General features: G+C 53.8%; 2 protein-coding genes across 12 annotated transcripts in view; both read right to left on the reverse strand.

Moving 5' to 3' along the window:
• Positions 1 to 4,295: 4,295 nt before the first annotated feature.
• MTERF4 (mitochondrial transcription termination factor 4) lies at positions 4,296 to 8,881 on the reverse strand. Its single transcript, XM_079133682.1, has 4 exons — positions 8,703 to 8,881; positions 7,830 to 8,322; positions 5,942 to 6,126; positions 4,296 to 5,307 (listed from the first exon to the last, which is right to left on the reverse strand). The coding sequence occupies exons 1-4, from the start codon at positions 8,721 to 8,723 to the stop codon at positions 4,975 to 4,977; spliced, it is 1,032 nt and encodes a 343-aa protein (XP_078989808.1). The 5' UTR covers positions 8,724 to 8,881; the 3' UTR covers positions 4,296 to 4,974.
• PASK (PAS domain containing serine/threonine kinase) overlaps positions 8,195 to 12,374 on the reverse strand; it is a 46,871-nt gene continuing 42,691 nt past the window's right edge. For 7 of the 11 annotated variants that reach the window (XM_079133647.1, XM_079133654.1, XM_079133657.1 and 4 more), the window contains 2 exons: positions 11,831 to 11,977; positions 11,141 to 11,343 (listed from right to left, as the gene is read on the reverse strand). In XM_079133647.1, coding sequence (XP_078989773.1) covers positions 11,288 to 11,343; positions 11,831 to 11,977 — 203 coding nt within the window. In that variant the 3' untranslated portion in view covers positions 11,141 to 11,287. Of the gene's footprint in view, positions 8,323 to 10,621; positions 11,036 to 11,140; positions 11,344 to 11,830; positions 11,978 to 12,374 lie in introns of those variants that run through there. The other 4 variants (XM_079133651.1, XM_079133650.1, XM_079133653.1 and 1 more) reach the window with 3 other exon arrangements.

Here is a 12,374-nt window from a genome sequence, read left to right on the forward strand (position 1 = left end):
GTACGCATCCCTGTGCTCCAGAGCTGGTGGGAGGCGGAGGGGCAGCCCTGCCCAGTCCCGGCCTAAGGCCCTGCTCCAGCAGGTTACTGCCAAGGGGCTTCCCAACTCCCTGCCTCAGGCCTCCTGGCAGACGCAATGTGGCCTAGCCACAGACCCACACTGTCTCCAGGTGGAAGTGGGGCTCTGGCCTGAGGGCATTTCCTACCTCCTCTCAATGGAAATGCAGAAAGCTGGAAGACCACCTGGCACCTGGAGGGCAGGGCAGAGTGGAGGAGGGCCTGAGATGCTGAGGAATTCTGGGGACACCCCTGGACCCTGTGAATGGTGTTCCACTAGCAGTTAAAATGGAGGCCTCAGTCAAGAAACATGTGGAAAGTCCTGAAGATGGTCTCCCACAGGATGGCCACATAAGACACTGGAATCTAAGCATCATGTACTCTGAAATGAAAGAAATTCCACCTTTGTTCACTCCAGCATTTCCCAGACTCTTTTGGCAAACAAACCCCCATCCCACCCCTGCCTTCCTGCATGCACTCAAACTCTGCTGGCTCTTGAAGAGCACCAATGCTCCCCACAACAGTGCGGAGAATCCCGGGCCCACCATGAAACCTGTCCGCTCCCCACAACAATGCGGAGAATCCCGGGCCCACCACGAAACCTGTCTGCAGCCCGTCGTCAGTCCCACACTGTCGCGGGGATTGGAAGACTGGCAGCCCCACTGCTCCACCTCTAGAAGAGCCTGCAGACCTATCTTCCTGGCACTGGGGAGAGGGAGGCTCCATGGTCATGGTCCATTTTGGGGGCCTTTTCTTCTATGGCTGAGGAAACAAATGTCAAAGAAACAAAGGAGTATTCCATGTGGGCTTACACGGGGAGTGGAGGGCAAGCTCTCTGTGGCCTCACGAGAGTGCACGGGCATCAGGGTCCCTGAGGTGGAACGCATCTGTAAAGGCAGCTGACAGCACTGGGTTCCCTGCCGACTCAGCCTCTAAGGATGCACATGCAAACCAGTCCCAGCCTTACACACAGTTCAGTCCTGCTAAGGCCAAGAACCCACAAATGTGTGAAATATCTGCGTGGCAGTAAGTCTCCTGAAATATGATGCAGCTTTTAGAAACTCACCCAGCAAACCCATTTCCGTAGAAACAAGTGAGAAACCCCTAGCTGATTATGGATCGCCAGCTGTGGAGCACAGCTGTTCTTGAAACGATGGGGAGACACGAACAGGAAACAGGAGCACAGCACTCGGACTGCACCCAGGAACAGCATGGAACTCACTTCAACACAGAGCAGCCTCCGAGGAACGGCTCGGCGTCAGCACCCAGTCGGTGGGTAGAGGGGCAGCTGCTGCTGATACAAGCCTAAGAGCCACGGTGCTGACCCCAGGTTCCCAGAGTGGTGCACAGGTCCTGCCTGCACCTCAGCCAGCCTGGGGCTCTGTGGGCAGAGAGGAGGGCAGGCCCCTTGCTCTTCTCATGTCTGGCTCTGCTTGTCCTTCAAAGGACTCAGGATATGCTCACTGCACTCCACCCACCTCAAGAATTTCCAAAACCCAGGAAGATGAGTACTAAAAACTGGACTGAAAAGGATACAGAGACAAGGCCCTAGATGAGTCAGTTCCCTCTGCGATCTCTGTCCTCAGGCCTCTAGAAAACAGATGGCCAGGCCTGCCCACACACCAGCCCCCAGGAGTTGCTGAAGCACCTGTGTCTGACGGGCTGTGCCTCCATGCTTCTGGGCTAGCCAAGCTGCTAACATCACTTCTGCAGTGCACAGAAACCAGCCCTCAGATTCCAGGGTGGGAAAGGTCTCCCAAACCAGGAGGACAGGCTCCCACAGCAGAGGCGGGCAGTGGGGAAGGGGGGACAAGGTGAGCCCCTGCCTGCAGCACGTCATTTGTGCTGCCACATGGGCGGTGTGTTTGGAGTGGAAATGTGGATCGCTACTAAAATGGAGCGTGGGCGGTCTCAGGCTTCAACCCAGAGGTCGAGAACTCGGTAGGGCAGTGAGCATTTCCAGCTTGCAGACCAGAATGCTCTGTGGCCACGACTCAGCTCTGCCACTGCAGCACAGCCAAGGAGGTGCAGCTAGATGAGTCTGGCTGTGCTCCAGGGAAGCTTCACTTACAAGAACAGCTGGAGGCCAAGATGGCCCACCAGTCACAGGGTGGACCTCTGGTCTGTGAGGTCACCCAGGCTTTGGTCTCGTAATGGAAGCCATCCCCTGGGTGACAAATCACCACCAAGGCACCAAAGACCCCCAGATCAATTTCACAGAAAAAAACTATCCAAACCTTTCTCAGAAAGCCAAGGCACATTACCATGAAGCAACAAGGTCTTCTCACCAATCTGAAGGTAATGAAGGGACACCCTGGGCAAGCTGGAGGAGATGACATCCAGGGCTCCTTTCAGTCCATGCCGGGCACAGACAGACCAGGGGCTTCCTGGAGAACACCCCGTGCCTCACATCATTACCCAGTGTGTCCCAGCATGGCCCCGCACAGCTGTCTTCTCCCTGAAGTGTGTCAACACCAGAGCAGCCAGGCCCCTCTCAGCAGAGGACAGCCTCTGACAGCCGGAAATGGAGTGCAGTCACAGCTTGCCAGAGGCTCCTCCTCCTGTCACAGAGACGTTCTCTGAAGAGATTTTAGATTTGACTAAAATTGTGTGTGCTTGTCTGTACCTGGTACGATTTGTCATTTCCAGAAAGGGAAAATAGTAATGTCGAGAAACTCCTACAGTGCCCTGCAGAGTCTAAGCGCAGAGGGCCTCAGACCAGGGCCAACAGAGGCCAGTCCACAGATGTGTGTGGCCGACTTCCTGCAGCCCCAGGACTCGTCACGGTCCCCCCAAGTGACACACCACGTCACTAGCAAATGGAAAGACCGGGGACACCCCACAAAAGGAGATGAGGCTTTCTCCACCACACTGATGACCAAGGCCCTAGCCACCAGCCAGCCAATGACCTGTTCCCGTGTTAGCTCAGAAGCCTTTGTTTCAACGAGAGCAAGCAGGGTGCCATGCTGCCCCGGAGTCAACCCATCCTGAAGCTACACAAACAGAATGTCTGGTAAAAGAATGTCCCAAAGTGAGGGCTTACAGTCCACTGAGACATCCCAGGTGAGCAGCCGATGCTTTCCTAAAACGTCCTTAAGACTAACATCTTCCTCGGAAACACTTCAAGTCCAAACAAAAAGCCTCCTGGAATCAGGAGGAGGAGAAACCCTGAGTTGCTGAGTTCACTGGTTGCCAACTTGGGATGAGTTGCCTATCAGATCACACTTAGGCTTAGGGTTCTACTCAGTGCTGATGGGGGCCCAAAAGTGACGGTCACTAGATAACACAATGCAGTGACCACTTGCATTTCCTGTTGACCCATGGCCACAAACAGCCCCTTCCCACTGCCTGCACTGCACCTGTGCCCAGTGGAGACCCCAGCAGGCCAGGGCCAGCTAACCAGACCCCACACCCTCCTTAGCAGGAACTCCTCCACTAGCAGCTACTGTTTTTCTTTGCAGTCCAGCTCCAGGGTGAGTGGAGAGCACAGGAGCCTCCAGGCCTGGGCACTGAGTGCCCACAACAAAACAGCTTAGACTACCAAGATCCCTCTCAGGCAGAAAGGCGCCTTGAGCGTCATTCCCCTCTGCAGTTGTCACATGCGGCCATGCTATTCTGCCTGGCCAGGCTTCAGCATGGTTTGTGAGCCTTGGCTGACCACCTGTGGGCCACCCTGTACGACATTGGGTGTTCCGCAGCCCCCTTGGCCTCTGCCCACAGACCCCAGGAGCTTCCCACCCCAGGGCCATGGCAACCAGAATGTCTCCCAAGACTGCCAGATGTCCTACGGGTCAAGGTCACCCCAGCTGTGCACTGTGGCCTTGCAGGATTCTCACATGCGTGAGAAGACGAGGCCAAGCATCAGGAGTGTCACACGACTATTAAAATGCCACCAAACAGAGCTGAGGTGCCCTCTGTGGCACCAATCCCATGCATTCCCCCTGAGGAAAGGCAACAGGAAACCTTCTGGGAGGCACCAGTCCTCTGGGCCCCTCTGAGCACTCCCACCGCCAAAGCCAGGCTTCGACCTGAATCCGCCCACCCCCACTGCCAGCACATCACACTGCTCCTCACACCTGAGCTCCCCAGGGTGATGTCCACACCTTGGGCATCTGAGGAGCCCCCTGGAGCAAACCCACGAGCAGACCTGGGCCTGTGCTCTTCTCCCCTGGTCCCCGGAACCTGTCATCACCAGTGGGGGATGACCGTGCAAGCCTGCTCCCAAGCCCCTCCAGAGCTCTGGCAGCACCTGAGGCGGGCCAGAGACACCAGGCCTGGAGTGGCCGCCAGCCAGGAGCTGGCAGGAAAGCCAGCATGACCGAGCCGGAAGGGCTGGCTCTTGAGAGAGAAGTGCTGGTGCTCTGCTGGCCGAGGAGCCACGTGCAGCCACAGCACACACCCCACTCACCGCCTTTCACTCTGCTGTACACTGAATGCAACCGGGAAGCAACAAGATGTTCTGGATTAAAAAGAGTGTTTTTAATGGAGATCTGCTACTTGTTTTTCATAAAATAAAGTGCTATGATGTACTACAGCCATGATTTTATCTTGATCAGCACAGGAAAGACAAAGGGACTCTTTAGCCAGAAGGCCCCCTCCTCCACACTGTCACAGAATTAGCACTGGCATTTTAAGACAGGAAAAAGCAAATCAAATTTGGAAGTGATGAGTTCCCTGGATTTTAAAAGTTGCCTTTTATTTAGGATGCCCACAAAACCTGACAACAGACAACACCAAAGCATCCTGCTTGGTCTGACCTGCCCACATCTGGGGTGGTTCACAATGACTTTTTCATTAAAAGACTGTTAGAATGAAAATGCTTGAGAAAGTCCAAGTGACGCTCCTGAAGGCCTGGAAAACGTGCGTGGCAGTCCCCCAAAATGCCCAGGCCCTTTCACCCCATCCTTCCTCACCACTGCTAGTCCTTGTCCTCAGATGCGCTCTCAGGCTCCTCTTCTTCTTCTTCTTCTTCCTCCTCCTCCTCCTCCTCCCGAGCCAAGAGCTTTTTAAAAACCTCAAACTCTTCAGCAGAAGAACAGGCTGTTTTGGACAAAAACTCAGCTTCTGACACTCTGAGAATGTCCTTAAGCAAAGGGTTAGTGACTTGTGTCTGTCCCTTCTTGTCAGGGGTTTGGTACCGTCCTAGGCGCTCCAGGTAGATGTGTCTCTGCTTGATCTTGTTCACTGAGTACTGAAGGAAGTCAGTCCTCACTATGTCCAGGTGCTTGACTCCCATCCTGAAGTACGCATACTGGAGGACACACACTCAGTGAGGACTCCACACATAGGCTCTAAAACCCCACTCCAAAGCATTAAAAAAGAACTGCCTGATTAATAATGACAAAATACTCATTGCGATACTGATGTTTGTGTGAAACTGATGGTTTTCAAAGCATTTTCAAATTCAAATACTGAGAAAAGTATAGCAGAAAGTGAGGTGGGGAGATCAGACTGTTCTTTATAGACACAGGAGGAAGCTACAGAAATGGAGGACCGTGAGTATGAAAAGAACAGGCAACACTCAAAGCACCCAGGAATTTGACCCAGTTGTCATAACTGTTACTCAAAAATAGGCCAATTAACACAATTATCTTTTCAAAATCAACATGCAAAATAGATTCTAAGGAGAGGACAGTCTTAGCTATTTCACAGCTATTTCAGACACCAAGAATGGAGTCCTGGTTGGTCATCACTATGGCAGGCATAGAGCAGGTCTGATCTGGAGTGGGGGATGAGAGAACCAGAGCCATGTTCTCGTGGCCAAGGGAGGTATGGAAGCCTGCATCTCATTCATCCAGAGCTCCCTGTGCACAGAGCTGAGCTCACTTCACCTGAAGCCCTTTCCCTTCCTGCCTTTCCTGCTGGCTACTATCAGCTGTGCTCACCTGGAATTTGTATTCCAACTCCCTGGGGTCCTCCCGAAGAACACCGGGACATCTGTGCAGAATCTCAGTGACCTGCTGAGTTGTGAAAAGGCACTTCTCCTTGAGCAGCCTGACAATGTCATCAATGTCCCGCTGATGCATGGTGAAGACCTCAGGGCAATGGTGGAGCACCCGCCTCAGTTTCCCTGAAGTACGTGAAAAGGACGGCAGATAACTTCAGGGTATACCAGAACCCAAGGACTAGCTACTAGCACCCTTGACAGAGGTCGGCATGAGAAAAAGGAGGGTCCTCCCCACAGAGTGTGAGTTCCTGTTCCAGACTCACCAGCCCACCCCACCTGCCTGCCTTTTTCTGGCTTCCTATCTGAAGGTGCCAGTTTCATGTTCTAGGTCTCTTCTTGCCCTCCTCACCTAGAAAAGAATTTTACATGGCTTCACCAGGAAGACAGGACAGTGAAAAGGGAAAGTGGATTCCCTAGGGCAGGGCTGCAGACCGGGGTTTCCCTCTTAAAAGAACCATCAGTGAATCACTGTCCACCAGCACTCTCAAGATGTAGGAGTTGGACTTCAATGAAAAAGGCTTCCTTAACAGTAACAATGACGTTAAGAACACGAGAAAAATGTTCCCAACACACAACCACAAACAGATGCCCTGACCACCAGGGTGATCTGTGTTCTATCCAAACCAGGTCACATGTGAGTGAAAAAGACCTTGACAGTAACTGCATTCAGATGACTTGTGTGGCGGGACAGGGCGCCTGTCATCCCAGCAACTCATGAGGCTGAGGCAAGAGGATGGTAAGTTCTGCACTAGCCTCAGCAACTTAGTGAGGTCCTGTCTCAAAGAGCTGAGGATGTGGTTCAGTGGTAGAGCACCCCTGGGTTTGATACCCAGGATGGGGTGGGGGGGGGTGGTGGCTGGTATAAATTGGGACTATCCGAGGCAAACTGGGGCACATGGTCTTTGCAGGAAACACTGGGCAAGATTTAACAATTATAAACTGAAAGTCACTTATTTTAAAAATTTCCATTTTCCAAATGGCTGAGTTAATGATTGTTTCACTAGAAGTTGTGAGGAATGGATTTGAGAGTCCAGGCTTTATCTTCATCTCTTACAGCTATGCTGGGTTGCTAATTAATAACCATAGCACAGACCATGTTAAATATAGGATTTAACATTACCCTTTCAGAGACCATCTTTAAGAGAAGTACACAAGACTACCTTTTTGTTTATCTTCTAGACAAAGAAGCCCATATAGTCCTAACCAATAATGGGCCCAAAATCTTTCTGTTCAATTACAAAAAAAAATTACTAGGAAGAGCCCACAGTGAAAAGAAATCAGTGGAACACCTCCAGTCAAAGTGGCTGGGGTCCACCCTCCTTCTGCAGAAGGTTCTTAAAGTGACCCAAGGAACTTCAAGGGTCTCTGAGTTGTGAACTCTGTGAGAGGAGCAGGACAGCTAGAGAGGAGGCACTGCACCAGCTTCCCAGGAACCTGAAGCATCTCTCAGGTTTCATAGCAATCTTAGTCTTTGTAAGGGATGGTGTCTCCAGCCCTACAACACATGAAGCAAAGACCACGTCAAGTTGGCTTTCACATCCAAATACACACACACCCTACACAGCAACAATGACCTACTGAACGCAGATGTGCCACCACTGTCCTCGAGGCTAGAGACCCTAGGTGAACATGCCACACAGGGCCTGCCACGGCCTGGGGTTCTCACTTCCTCCCCTAATCTCCCCACATTCCTCCTGCAGAGGCCTCAGACACAGTCTCCTCTAGGACACTGACCTCTCCTCAGAAACCTTCCTAAGCCATGTCACCTTAGGCCACTCCTTGCCCAATTCTGACTCTCCCATACACATAAAATCTGCATCCTGTACCTTCCTCAAGGCCAAGCTTTCGCAGGTAGCTGGAGCGCTTCTTCATTTGTGTGACTGGCAGCTTCAGTAACTGGGGACTCTTCTTCAAGACCACACACGCAGGCTCAGGATTCAGACCCAGTAGTATCAATTCTGAAACGATGTCCAGCCACTGTTGAGGGTTGGGGCCTGGCAGTATCCCGAGCAGATCCTTAAGGTGGGCATCGGTGAAACCCATGTCCAGGAGGGAACTGATGACCTTTTCCAGCTCCAACGACCCACTATCCACAGGCGTGCTCCGCTTCTCGGGGCGGCACTGCACAGGCCTTGTCCTGCGCCGCGGGTCCTGCACACGGTCTCTGGGCCCAGCAGAGAAGGCCTCAAGGCTCGCCCCACCAGAGGCGGTAGTCGGTTTCCGCAACGAAGCAGTCGTCCTCCTCTGTTCCGGAGGATGAGAAGTCCGCCTGGCCAGACAGGCCCAGGTGGGGCGGACGAGGAGCTGCCAGTCAAGGACCTGTAAGGCAAAGGCCCAAAGGAGGATCAGTGCCCCGGTATAACGAAGCCACAGGCTTTCTGAGCCAGGGAAGGCAGTGCCTCGGCTGCAGTCTGCCAAGCCCCAGTCCCACCGAGGGCCGAGTTCTGCAGGCGCACAGTGGAGTGCGGCGCGGGCGACGCCGTGGGTGTGGCGCTGCGACCCGGGGCCGGGAGGGAGTGGGGAAGGCCGCGTCTGCCCGAAAGCGCCGGACCGCAGACGGGCCCCAGCTCCTCCCACGAGCGGCCGCGAGCCTACGCACGCCGCTTAGCTCTTGGGCGCGGGCCCGCGCCTCCGCGTGAGGCCCGTCGCCCGGTCCCAAGGCTTGCCCGGCGTCGCCCGCGGAGCCGCCGAGCCCTCACCTGTCGGCCGAGCGCAGCCATCGCGCCAGGGCGGTGCGCAGCGCCGGAAGCGCGGCCCTCGGGCTCCCTCACTTCCGGCCCGCGGTCCGTCCCCGCCGCGCTCCGCAGCGCCAGCGCGGGGCGCGCGCCTTCCGGCCCGGGCTCCGTGGAGGAGAGCCTGGCAGGCACGCGGGAACGCTCGGCCAGGCGGCGGGGCGCAGGGCCGGGGCGCGAGCCGGAAGCGCCACCGGGCGCAGGCGGAGCCACAGGTCTCTCTACTCCAGGAGGGTTGGGAGCCAGGGCGGCGGGAACCGGGGCGCCTGCAGAGCCTTGGAGACAGACATGTCCTGCTCCAGAGGCCCACCGTCGAAATCCCTGGAGGGGCAGGACTTCGAAAGGAGAAGAGGCAGGGGAGTGAGGCCGCGGCGGGAGGTGCCCGGCCTAGGCGGAGCTGGCCTGTGTTGGGCCGCAGCGGGGGCAGTTTCCCTTTTCAGCCTCTTTGGTGCCGGTCAGGTCGAATGCAGCCCTCAGTCTCCATTCTCAGCAGGAGTTGTTCCCAATCCACAGGGAGGGGGACAAGTTCAGCATTTGATGAGGAATAGAAAGATGTGCTTTCTCAGCTGTGCTCTCATTTGTTTTCTCAAGTGACAAAAAGGATTTGATTCTTGCGTGCACACCTGTTTGTGCCAGACATCTAGCTGGTGCTCAAGTATTTAAATTATTTTTTGACAGAAGAGGAAGGCTGTGAAAAATTAAAGAACTGGTTGGGGGCTGGGGGTATAGCTCAGTTGGTAGAGTGCTTACCTTGCAAGCGGGAGGCCCTGGGTCCTATCCCCAGCACCAAAAGAAAAAAAAAAGAACTGGTTGCTTTTGTCTTTTTTTTTTTTTTTTTTTTTTTTTGGTCAATCTAATTTTCTTGAAATGCTCGGCTGTTAACACCCCAAAATAAATTGATAATGCTTTTACAACCAAAGCCAAAGGAAATCCCATGAGCGCCCCCAAACCCCCGGGGGAGGAATCAAAGAACCTGAGCACATCAGCACTCTACAGTGATGGCTGGCTGCAGGGGCGACCGTGAAAAGGGGCAGCATCTTCAGCGTTCTGTGAAACTTTACTTTCTTGAACTATACTTGAAACATGCAGAGGAACAATCTAGCCTAAGAACTCCTCTCTCCAGGTTCTTTCTACAAAGACCACCTGCAAAGCCTCAGACCGCCTACTGCCATTTAGCCAGGTGAGCTTTAATTGCTTTTTCGTGTAAAAAGGCATTCTGTAATATCTTGTGCTTTATTACCATCATAAACACAAGGGAAAACATTTGTTTCATTCTTGAAAACAGTTCTTAGATTATCAGAAATCTCATTTTAAATCTGGAGCAAAAAATGTCACTAACTTCTGGTAGCTGGGCCTGGAGACTCACAAAGACACAGAGGTGGGGCTGGGCCAGCTGTAGGACATCTGGGGAGTGTCGTCAGGCTACCCTGGGTTGACAGCAATCTCCTTGGGAGTCCAGGCAGCTGGCAGACCTAGCCCTGCTGAGCAGTGCTTGAAGAAAGGATGTGTCTGAGAACACTACACCTTCCCAGCCTTCTGAGAGGAAACAAGCTCAGAGCCCAGGGCTGTTTCCAGCAGCCTGTGCAGCAGTCCCCCAAACTGACAGCGACCAGACTTCTCTTCAGCTGCAGCCAGCAGTGCATAAACAGAAAAACAAGCCAAATACTTCTCATACCAGGTATGGTGGAAGAGTTCATAGAGTACCAGTCAGGGTGACCATTTATTCACCCAGGTGGCTTTAATTGGAAAATGTTCAAGGAAATAGATTAATGAAATAATCTGGTCACTTGCTAACCAATTCTACAGACTGCACACATCAATATCAGATGAGCACATACCAAGTCAGAACAAAAAATATATATTTTTATACAAACACGCACACAAAATAATCAAAACACTCTTCCTTTTATAAGCTCACAAACTAAAAGGCCTTTAATAAAGTAACTGAATACGAATCCAAGTCTACTTCATAACCCTAGGAAGAGGTGCACCAGCTTCTGTGTGGCCCTGGTCAAAGCTGCACATGAGTTTTCAGAAGGTAAATTGGGCCCAATTCTTGGGAATTCACTTTCTTTAAGTAGACGGGACCTGAAATTGGAACGATTCTCCAAACTGAGTGAAGAAAAGCAGCAGGAAGTATGTGTTCAGCCAACTGGCGGGGAGGGGTCCTCAGGACACAAGCAGCACTGGCCACTGGGGCCTCCCCGGGGGCAGGAAGGCTGCAGAGCCCCCGAGCCCGAGGTGCTTCACTCAGCTCCTGCTGCCTCGCTCCAAACTTGCAGTGGTCAGGAGGCTGCTCTCTGATGGGAGGAGAAGATTCTGTGTCCCGTGCTAACAACTGGAGATTTTATTTTGGGGAGGTAGGGGTACTGGGGACTGAATCCAGGGACACTTAAAAACTAAGCCACATCCCCAGTCTTTTTTTTTTTTTTTTTTTTTGGACTATTTTATGTAGAGACAGAGTCTTGATAAGTTTTTTGGGGCCTTGCTAAGGTGCTGAGGCTGGTTTTGAACTTACCATCCTCCTGCCTCAGCCTCCCAAGTCACTGGGATTACAGGCATGCACCACCATGCCTGGTAACAGAAAATTCTGAAATACTGTTTCTCACTGCGAGTTCAGGGAACAAAGGAGTGGGAGGGGGACTTCAGAAACCCCACTCGCAGTGTTCTGAACTACAGACCATGCCAAGGTGCTAGGGAACCCTAAGCCCAGAGCCATCAGTGCCAACTTGGTCCACCTGCTCTGAGCAGTGGTCCTGGCTTGTGCCAGAGCATCATCTCGAGACCGGCCCTCACCAGGGCCCCCAGGGTGCAGCCACCACCAGCTGCACTGCTCAAGCCCCTGGCACCCACTGCTCCTTCCAAGGACTCCCCTGGCACTTGCTCTCCCTCAGGGCCACAGCCAAGCCCTGAACCCTGGGGACATCCAGTGGTCTCTGGCATAATCCAGCCCTGTCTCACAGGCCAGCTGCAGGACCTGACATATATGTCCAGGACAGCATGGAGGGGGACCCTCCCCTGGGAAGATGGCCTGGGCACCTCCCCAGGCCAAGCAAGGCCACAGGGAGGGAGGGAGGGGTGGCAAGCGCTCTCACCTGGCTGGCTTAGTCGACACACCTCTTCCCAGGTGTAGGCAGCCAGCGCCACAGGCTGTGTCACCCACGGATCTGTCACCAGCTTCTCCAGAGTGGTACGCTGCTCAGGGGCAGGCTGCAACAGCCCCGACACGAGACTCGTGAGTGCTGGGGATGAGAAACAGGTGGGTCCAGGCTGGGCCAAGCAGAGCACATTTCAGACCATGGGTGTGGGTGCTCTGCCCTGACAGGCAGGAGGCAAGAGGCGGCCTGGGGCTCAGGCTGGGCCTGGCATGCCCAGGAAGGGTCTCACGGGGAGACAGACACCTCTGAAACGAACACCTGGAGCTTGAGACCCAACTCACTCAGACCCAGAGGCCCAGAGCTTCCCAGCTGGCCTGCTGTTGGGCTCAGCCATGCCCGAGCACTCAGGGCAAACAGAACAGGCTGGGGGAGAGGCAGCCGGCAGGGGCACCCCAGACCTGCCATGAGAAGCAGCATGGGCTCTGAGAAGCTGCAGCTGTGGGTTTAGATTTGGGTTCCATTTCCTCCAACAGTGTGGGTG

The sequence above is a fragment of the Sciurus vulgaris genome (genome assembly GCF_902686455.1).
Source record: "Sciurus vulgaris genome assembly, chromosome: 3".
In the NCBI taxonomy this organism is placed as follows: Eukaryota; Metazoa; Chordata; class Mammalia; order Rodentia; family Sciuridae; genus Sciurus; species Sciurus vulgaris.

Excerpts from the sequence above, each read along its gene's own strand:
- MTERF4 (XM_079133682.1), bottom strand. The coding sequence starts at position 8,723 with ATGGCTGCGCTCGGCCGACAG. Across the intron at positions 6,127-7,829 it reads AAAGCTTGGCCTTGAGGAAG|GGAAACTGAGGCGGGTGCTC; the intron begins GTACAGGATGCA and ends CACGTACTTCAG. Across the intron at positions 5,308-5,941 it reads AGTTGGAATACAAATTCCAG|TATGCGTACTTCAGGATGGG; the intron begins GTGAGCACAGCT and ends TGTGTCCTCCAG.